The sequence below is a fragment of the Colletotrichum fructicola genome (assembly GCF_000319635.2).
Source record: "Colletotrichum fructicola Nara gc5 chromosome Unknown KSG_Nara_v1_contig03, whole genome shotgun sequence".
Taxonomy (NCBI): domain Eukaryota; kingdom Fungi; phylum Ascomycota; class Sordariomycetes; order Glomerellales; family Glomerellaceae; genus Colletotrichum; species Colletotrichum fructicola.
Window position 1 is genome coordinate 4,240,148 of NW_027094053.1, and position 8,953 is coordinate 4,249,100.

Genomic DNA, 8,953 nt, shown 5'->3' on the forward strand with positions numbered 1-8,953 from the left:
TATTCGCTCGGGTCGGGAAGGGAACGGTGCGAGGAATCGGCAGGCAGGCAGGAGGATGCATGGGGTTTTTCTCTCTCTCATGCTTGTTGTATCCGTACAAGGCACCTGACCTAAGGTACATCATGGAGATGAAGTTGTGGCGGCAGCGGTGTGTGCGGCTCCGTGGTGTGCGGATGGAGGTCTGCTGCTAGTAAGGCACCTTCCTTACCTTGCCCTGTTGGAGTGCAAGAGATGAGAGGAGGTGTGGAGGAGGCGGGCTCCGTTTCGCGCGGCTGTTCGGGCCGTCGCATCTGAGGCCCTTTCTTTCGCGTTTTCTTTTCTTCTATTCTAGAAGAACGAAGGGGGGGGGGCATATAGCAGAGGGCACATATCGGGCGACCCAAGCTTGGGGCGGGCTGGTAGTGAGGTGGTAGTGAGGTTGGGGTAGGATTTCTGGGGTTGGAGGGAGCGGGCTGGGGTTCAGTCCGGGGTTTGTGTGGCGCGCGTGCCTGGCTGTGCGCTGGAGCTGTCAGCCAGTCAACGACTGCTGCCGGATGTGGGAAACGGGAAAAGGCGGGGAGAGGAAGACTGACTGAGTGATGGATGCTCAGCTACACCAGCAGCGAGACTGACCACGATGTGAATCCAACATATTAAATGGGAAGGATCAAAAGGAAGTTTTGAGTTGGGAGGGGTCGGATGGATGGACGCATGGAAAAGGGTCTCTGGTGGTTTTCCGTGGGTTGGTCGACCCTGGATTCGGGTCACGCGCGGCGTTCCTGGGTGTTAATCTCGACGCCGGACGGGACTGGGAAGAGATCAACATCAGCATCAGCAGCCAGCGCCGTTGGTAACGTTGGGGGACGGGTTTTGGGGGGAAGCATTGCGGAGTTGCGGGGGAAAGGTAAGATACGGTACCTAAAGCTGCTGAACGCGTGTGGAGGGCTGGCTGTATGGCTTTGGCAAGGCATGATTGGTACGAAGGCGGGATACGAAAGTCTAGTTGGCTTCGGCGTCGTTTCGAGGTTGTTTTGCTTGTCTAATATTCGTATTTGAGGGGGTGCGCGGTGCGCCGGGGATGGGCGGGGGCGGGGGCGGACGGACGACGGCCGTGCCGAACGGAGGCCGGGCTTGACGCGTGACCACTCCGGGGCAGCTGTGCGACTCTTAGAAGGAGCCAGCTATAGCCTGGCTCAACCACCGTTTGAATAACAACACCTGGAGCGGTCTCAGATGGAATTGTTCCCCCCCTGTCTTGTGCCTCAGGGCGGGTGCATGCATTGCATGTGCCCTTCGCTAAAAGACCAGACTCCGGGGAGATGCCGTGGTGACGACCGACAGTACGATTGTCACCCTCCGTCATCTGCGATATACGACCGGACCACTGATGTCGATGCGAACTGTCAGAGCGAATACGAGAAAGGATGCTGACATCACAACATGAACGAATGGCTAGACCTCCCGGTTGCTGCACATGGCAGGGAGTGTTGTCATACGGGGCAAGGCCACGATTTCCGGAATCCCTGGAGTCGTATGGCCGGCCATGACTGCCAACATTTGAGTTCTGCCTAAGATGAAAGCGGCTGCTTCAGCCTAGATTGAGGCTTGGGGCTGGTCTGAATGCTGCGGGAATCGCCCATGTCGTTGTGCCAGACTGTTATTTGATACTGCAAGAATCAGAGCAGCATCAATTCGTCTTTGCTTTCAAACCACCGCCGGCCCTAATTCTACATCTATCTAGCGAGTGAGTGCAAGACCACCTGCACGCCAGGAGCTAGACGCAAAGTGCTTGAGAACCCGATCACAATCCGAAATTAGATACGCACTTGGCGAAAATGCTTCAGTCCCTGGGGAACTAGTCCTCAATAAATGCGACGTGGTCGCGTTCGGTCTATCTGTAGTACTCATATGTTGCACGGGAAGCATAATGAGCACCGTCAACTCGGCGAGATAGTAGTTATTGCATAGGCTCTTCCTCTCCTGGGCCGTATACGAGCAACGCCCGCAACATTGGTGGTCAAGAAGTGTGTCTATGCACTCCATTGGTCGTATGTTATTGCAACTCCTGAGAACAGAGCTTGCATGGTACAACTTCTTTCAGACCTGAGAATCACGGCCGTCCTCTAGACGAAGAAGGGCAACGCTCCGGTGAGTTTCTTAAGCAGTCTATCGTCAACTCTAAAAGCAGTCTGCGCGGCCTATTCCTCGAAAATCGGAGGTGTTTAAAAGGAACCACGTAGAGCGCTGTGGATATGTCCTGAATCTCGGACATGGCAGTTCATTTCCAACCTTGGTCGGTTAAGGAGCTCTAGTTCCTGGTCGGCAGCCACCATCGGCCCTTCTTCCTGTTTTAAATGTCACCAGCTACTGAAGCTGAAGCCATTACTGTTAAACTCTAAAGTAAGAACGATCATACATATGATAGAGACTACGATGACGACGGGCAGAAGCAACACATAAGGCGTCATGATCTTGTATGTTCCAAAAAGCTTGCTTGACCAATCATATCCCACTGTGTTGAATGCTTTTCTGCTGCAAAGAACAGTACCCAACACATTATCTTTCCCGAACCAAAGCTCGAGCTTGAAGTCATTTCATCCACAGAAGAAGTAAACAGTAACGCAAACATGTGTACTGCTCGCTCTCTGCGAGAACCAATGTCACAGTTCAAGATGTTTCTTCGCATTCGCGGAGGCGACCGTCTAGTCAGAGCCTTGTAGCCTCTTAAAAAGGCGGGTTCTTCGTACGAAGCCGCAACGCCCGGTATGCAGCAATGGGTGTCTTTGATTACGGCCTCACCGGATCTTGAGGTACCTTGGCCAAGAATATGATGCGAAATCAGGCACGAATCCAAAATGATTTTGAAAGCCCGAATTCATCGGGCTGTCGGCCATCTTCGTCCCTAACTACTTGAGAAATATTTGTGTTCTCGATAGGTATGTCGCTTCGGAACACCATCTGAAGTAAACTGATCAACGACTGAAGCTTTACCAATTCGACTTACGACCGCTTGTTCTTCTTTCTTGATACGGTAAGCGACTTGGATCAGGCGGCGTTCCTGATGGGTTCATCACTACATTCCCGTGGCATTCACGAAGAGGAAGTCCTATGAGAGATCGTTAAATAGCTCTTAAAGTCCACGCCGTCTTTTGAGGCCGGACAAAAATCATCACGGATCTACATCTGTCATTATGTTGAATTCCTGGGGCTGCATGGTGACGTGGTGAGACTCTTGGGCATGCCGGGTGTGGCCACGCCTGGATATTCACACCCTCCGTCGGACCACCTCAGCCCTATGGCGTGAATGATCTGGGTCTGGTCTGAAAATAGGATACTATAAATAGGCAGAGGGCGTAGCCATGGAAACTTCCTCTAGCCAGGCCCAGCTGCGAGAGAAATGCGGGCGGGTGCGCACTCTGATCTGAAGTTGATACATCCCCAACTAATTCAACAAGAGCGCTCCGCGAGACTGAATATATCAAATGTCGTCTTTCTACTCGTCTTCTCTGCATTCTTTGTGGTATCATGCATGTATTCATACTACTGCACTAGCACTTCTGTGATGAGTGCTTCAAAAAAACGGGAGCATCTAGTCAAGAGCCTGATCAACCAGTGCGCACCGATCCATAAACAAGAAACGTTAGCAATATCCTCTGCGTTCTCATGGTTTTGGGTTCAAGCCTCATGAACCCATGTGTTCTTGTAAATAGAGTCAGGGTCGTCAATGTTATGGATTGATCATTTTGCTTAGTAGGAGGTGCGATAATGCTCAACCTTTGGAATTTCGCCCAGACGGTCCAAACGAAGGCTGATTATCTTCTCCCAAGCTTGATCCTACACCAGCCAATGTCGGTACAGTCGTCTCTGAGTTTTCCGCAGAATGTTCAGCAACGCATACATGAAAACAGTCATATCATATCTTGATATTGATGTGGTGACCGATACAGCAGTCTTTCTTCGTTCTTTTGCACCGCTCGGTGAGTATTCTAGCCGTATTAATTAACATCGCGGAGACAATTGAAACGTTAATGGGGCTCTCTTGGCTAAATCATCATGTCCTATAGGATTGTGATGAGAATTCTATTGAAAACCTTGAGACGATATACCTCATTTGCGTGAAAGAAGCCATTGAGCAGACATTGACATTGACGCCTTTATACATGGCTTCAAACCATGTCCAACTCTGCCTGCCTCTTACGCAACTAACCACCGCACAGAACCTTCCTAAACTGGCGAAGAACATACTTTCCCTCCAATCCACGGAAGCCACAAATCTGACCGTCGAACATCGGCCGAAAGGCTCGTCCGGCCCCTCGGACCTCGCCGGGGCGGCTTATCTTATCAACCCCGCCTCCCCCCACATCGGCGCGCGGGACTCGGGGGACCTGACGACAACCTCAAGTCATTTCCCTCTCATCATTCATTGCGAACTCACTCACTTACACAGACATACTGCCACACTCACTATCCCATGTCTCAGTGAGTAATTCCTTCAACACCATTCAGGAAACTTCATCAGAGAAGCACCCGAAAACCCCCAAAGATGAACGCCCCTCCTCCCCCGGAGCTCAAAATCTCCCCGCCCCTCCTCAACTCCGCCAACCCCTGGTGCACAACGCTCTCCGACCTCAAAGCCCTCCACGCCTCGCCGCACACCGGCGCCCTCACCACGCGCACCTCCCTCCTCGCCGGCTTCGCCCACTCCGACGCGCGCCACCAGTACACCTTCTTCTCCCCGTCAACCTCCCACCCCTCCCCCACCGTCCCCAACTCCTCCTCCCACCACACCACCCCGAAAGACCTGCGCCCCGAAGACGTCGCCTCGCTCAACAACCTGGGCTACTCCCCGCTCCCCCTCGACACCTACCTCGACTTCATCGCCGAGCTCCCCACGTCCCCCATCGAGGGCCACCACCACCGCAAGCTCGTCATCATAAGCGTCACCGGCTCCCCGGACGAGATCGCAGAATGCTACGCCCGCGTCGCCGCCTTCGCGCCCACGACGCCGCACCCGCTCGCGATGGAGATCAACCTCTCGTGCCCCAACATCGCCGCCGCCGCGCCGCCGGCGTCCGACCGCGCCCAGCTGAAGGCCTACCTCGCCGCCCTCCCGCAGACGCCCGCCATCCCCGTCGGACTGAAGACGCCGCCGTACACGCACCCGGCGCACTACCAGGAGCTCATCGCCGCGCTGCGCGAGGACGCGACCGTCGTGACCAGGAACGCGATGCTCAAGGTGCCGAGCAAGATCAGCTTCATCACGGCGGTGAACACGCTCGGCTCGTGTCTGTTGTTGGAAGAAGAGGGGGATGGGCTGGCGCCGCGGCTCCCCGGCTCCGGGCTCGGAGGCATGGCTGGTGCGCCGCTGCACCCGCTGGCTCTGGGAAACGTGAAGACGATTGCGGAGCTGGTCTCGCAGGAGCCTGAGTTGTTGCACATCAAAGTCATCGGGGTCGGCGGTGTGTCGGATGCGGATGGGTTCAGGCGGATGAAAAGCGTCGGCGCGCATGCCGTCGGGGTCGGCACGGCGCTGGGTAGAGAGGGCGTGCAGGTTTTTGAAAAGATTTCGTCAGGGTTGGCACAGTAGGTGGTCACCATTGAAGCTCACGGAAAAATTTAGAAGCGGACAAGATATGAAATGTCTAAATCATAACTTTTCATTCATCGAACGTCATTATCATTGGGTATATAACAATTAATATAAACAGGCTCAAGGGCCTGCACAGTAATCAAAAACATCGCTCATTCATACGGTCTGGGACCGTGTATCGTTGCTCGCCTCGGACGACTTGTTGGAGTTCTTTTCTTCAGAATGCTCAACGGCCGGGGGAGTAACGCTTTCCCCGTTGGTTCTGCCAAACGGGGATATTTTGCTAAAAATGCTGCCTCTCTTGCTCTTCGCCGCAATGGTGGACATTGTTCTTCGGCGCCGTCTCACTTCGCGGTTCATGTCGATCTCGTCTTCGTGAGCCTGACGCTCCTCGGCGGTAATGACCGAGTGCTCAGGATTCGTCATAGCCCTTGCGTCCTTGAGGGACTCGAGCCAGATTGGGTAAAAGGCCGTCAGCACGAAGAGGGCCACGATGAGGACAAATGCAAGCTGCACCGTGGCGCCGTTGTTGATGATGGCGTACATGACGTAGGGAAAGAAGGCGGCGCCGGAGCCACCCATGGTGATGAAAGCGGCTGCCCGCTTCGTCCGCCGGCCCTGGCCTCGAAGGCCGATGGCAAAGATCAGCGGCCAGACGGGTCCTTCGCCAAAGTAGAACAGAACAACCGGGATCAGCAGCATGTTGGGGTTCGCCGGCCTGAGTACAACCGTGAGAAGGGCAGCGAAAAGCGACAGGCCCACGCTGATTGATAGCCACGTTCTCGGCTTTGGCATGCGAGGGTTTCGAACGGACAAGTACGTGAGGTATGCGACGATGAATCGCGATACGGCAAATGCGCTGTGGGCAACGAGGTGATAGTCCGTCACCCCCAGTGCAAGGCCAGGCGGTTTGTCGCTGTTCTCCCCTGGGTTTGTGTCTGCGTTCGTTGCCGCTGATCCGGCGTCTTCTTGGTTCGGAAGGATGGCAATGAGCAGGGCACGAAAAAATATGTTGTTGCATTCTTGCGAAGCGACGTAAGTCCACTGGGCAATGACGGCAAATATTAGACTCCATGTTCGGAGTTGTAGCCCGCCAATGCTGCGCTTATGGGGGTTGACTGGCAGCCGGTCGGCTGTCTCTTGTAGTTCGTTATCGTTTAATTCTGGTAAGGGCATGTAGTAGAAGAACAGCCCGAGGGCCACACACAAAAGCGTGATGGCAAGGTAGGTCCATTGGACGTTGAGTAGCGTTGTGGAGTTGTCGTTGGTACCGTCCTGATTGGTGATCTTTGTGAAGAAGACCCGCTGAGCCATCAGACCGCTTAGAACGGCACCGATGCCTTGAACGCCCTGGGCGAGCAGAAGTCGTGTCTCGCCGTACTCTGGCGGCCCACAGAGAATCAGGAAGGCGTTTGCACCTGTTTCCAGGACGGACAAACCAAAGCCAACGACAAAGTTGCTGAGCAAGAAACCACCCCAAGACTTGGTGACGGCAGATGGCCAGAAGATAATGGTTCCAACGCCATAAAAGCAAAGTCCAACGATGAATGTCACCTTGAAGCCCCCGACGCTCTCGGCCCCGTGCCGGTTATTCTTCCGGTTTCTGCGGTGGTGCTCATCGCGCCTCAAAATCCACTCACCCACGACTAAGGGGCCGAAGAAGTAACCGCCGCCAAAGTATGCGGTTGTAAGACCAAGTGTCTGGGCCACAGACATTTGTGAGACGCTCGAAATGACGTTGTTGAGGGTGTTGAGCAGGCCGTACGAGATGCCCCACATTAGGAACAAGATGGTAACCACGAGGCAGTAGCGGAACGATTCTTGAGAGTCACACTTGACCATGCTTTTCGGCCGCCTCATGTTGACGAAGCCAAAATAGATGGTGTTCTCTCTGCTGGTCGCCATAGAAGTTCTGGTCCTCATCCCACCTAGCCTGCCTGCGCTGGACGCCTCGAACTGTTCCAACGTCATTTCGGGGGTGGTGAGAAACTCGAGCGCGGTCAACCCATTGCCATCGGTGTCTGCAGTCGTAGGATTTAACGACGCTCCGAAATCTCGGCTGGCACGAGCCGCCGCAGGTGGCTGCTGGACACTAACACTGCCGCGGTTCGGGTTCGTTGTCGGTGAAATCAGGCCGTCGCTGCCGTTGCGGTTTCTCGGGCTGTCCAGGATGTCCTTTTCCGTCTGAGTGCTCGAACGTGTTCCGTCGGGGTCAATGATCATGGCAGGGAGGATCTTGATGATGAGAGGCTTCAGAGTCGGGATGCAAGCACATGACATTCCAACGTTCACTTCCACAGCTGACCACATGAAAGACAGAGACGAGTTCCAAGCGAAGTTCGGGGTGCCGCCAAAGCGGGAGTTCGGGTCGGTCGATACGCCGGTGGGGACAGAGGTGACGGCTTGCTGTAAGTAGTAGATGCGGACGACGTCCACGACAGTAACAAAGATACCGAGGGTAAAGGTAAGGACGAGGATAATTTTCTGCCTAGGAGGCAGTCTCATGCCGGTTAAGACTGGTATCGGGAGGGCCAAGATGGCCAGATCGGTGACGATATTTATCGGCGCTGAGCAAATGAATTCGGTGAGCAGTGGGATGCATTGGGAGGTGTCCTGCCCAACCTCCCACGCTGCTTGAACGGGTCGACATTGAAAAATGTTCATGAGGGTGAGCACGGTGCCAGCGAGATTGACGATGCCTAAAGTGACCCAAGAAGCGAATCTGAGTACTTTTTGGGTGTTTTTGGAGAGTCGCAAGTAAAAGATCAAGACGGCGGTTTTTGTTGCCATAAGGGCGGGATTCTGTGAGGTTGTAAGCAGGCGGCGGGCCACAGCGCAACAGGCACGCCAACGGCGCCGGGAGGTCACTCACATAGAGTATTGAAAAGACATATTCGCACGCTCGCAATGAATCCCAATGGCTCCTAGCAATGTCGGAATCGTAACGACCAAGTCCTCTACGGGTACCGAAGCAAATGGTGAAAGACAATCCAAAGGCAATCAGCCAGGCCAGGAACATGGTCTTGTCGTCCCAGCTGACATTTCTGACGATGAAGCGCCTGCAGAAAAGGCGGGCGGCTACCATGACACTCGCTAATACGAATGTTGCCGTTGTCACGGCAAAGACAGCCGGGCCACGATCCGGGACGCCATCGTCAGTAGCAGTGACGACTGACATGCTCGGCGAGAAGAAGCGTCGAGGCAGGAGGAGTCGGCCAGGATTTACCACCACGGAGGTTTGGAGAAGGACGGTGGGTTGCTAACTGTACACCGATGACAACCATGCCATGGCTTTAGGGTCTGACACATGGACGCAGTAAGTGTGTTGACGTTCGGGGCGCAACTCGCTCGGCGGGCATCGAGGGTCCTGGGCGAAGGACGTTC

At 54.5% G+C, this 8,953-nt stretch overlaps 2 protein-coding genes across 2 annotated transcripts; one reads left to right on the forward strand and one right to left on the reverse strand.

Moving 5' to 3' along the window:
- Nucleotides 1-4,522: 4,522 nt before the first annotated feature.
- Nucleotides 4,523-5,566, forward strand: CGGC5_v006012 (Dihydroorotate dehydrogenase; the record flags this gene model as incomplete). The annotated part of the gene is made up of 1 exon (XM_032033579.1): nt 4,523-5,566. The coding sequence occupies one exon, from the start codon at nt 4,523-4,525 to the stop codon at nt 5,564-5,566; it is 1,044 nt and encodes a 347-aa protein (XP_031887162.1).
- Nucleotides 5,567-5,725: 159 nt separating this feature from the next.
- fucP-1 (L-fucose-proton symporter) lies at nt 5,726-8,747 on the reverse strand (the record flags this gene model as incomplete). The annotated part of the gene is made up of 2 exons (XM_032033581.1): nt 5,726-8,371; nt 8,442-8,747. The coding sequence occupies 2 exons, from the start codon at nt 8,745-8,747 to the stop codon at nt 5,726-5,728; spliced, it is 2,952 nt and encodes a 983-aa protein (XP_031887305.1).
- Nucleotides 8,748-8,953: the final 206 nt, after the last annotated feature.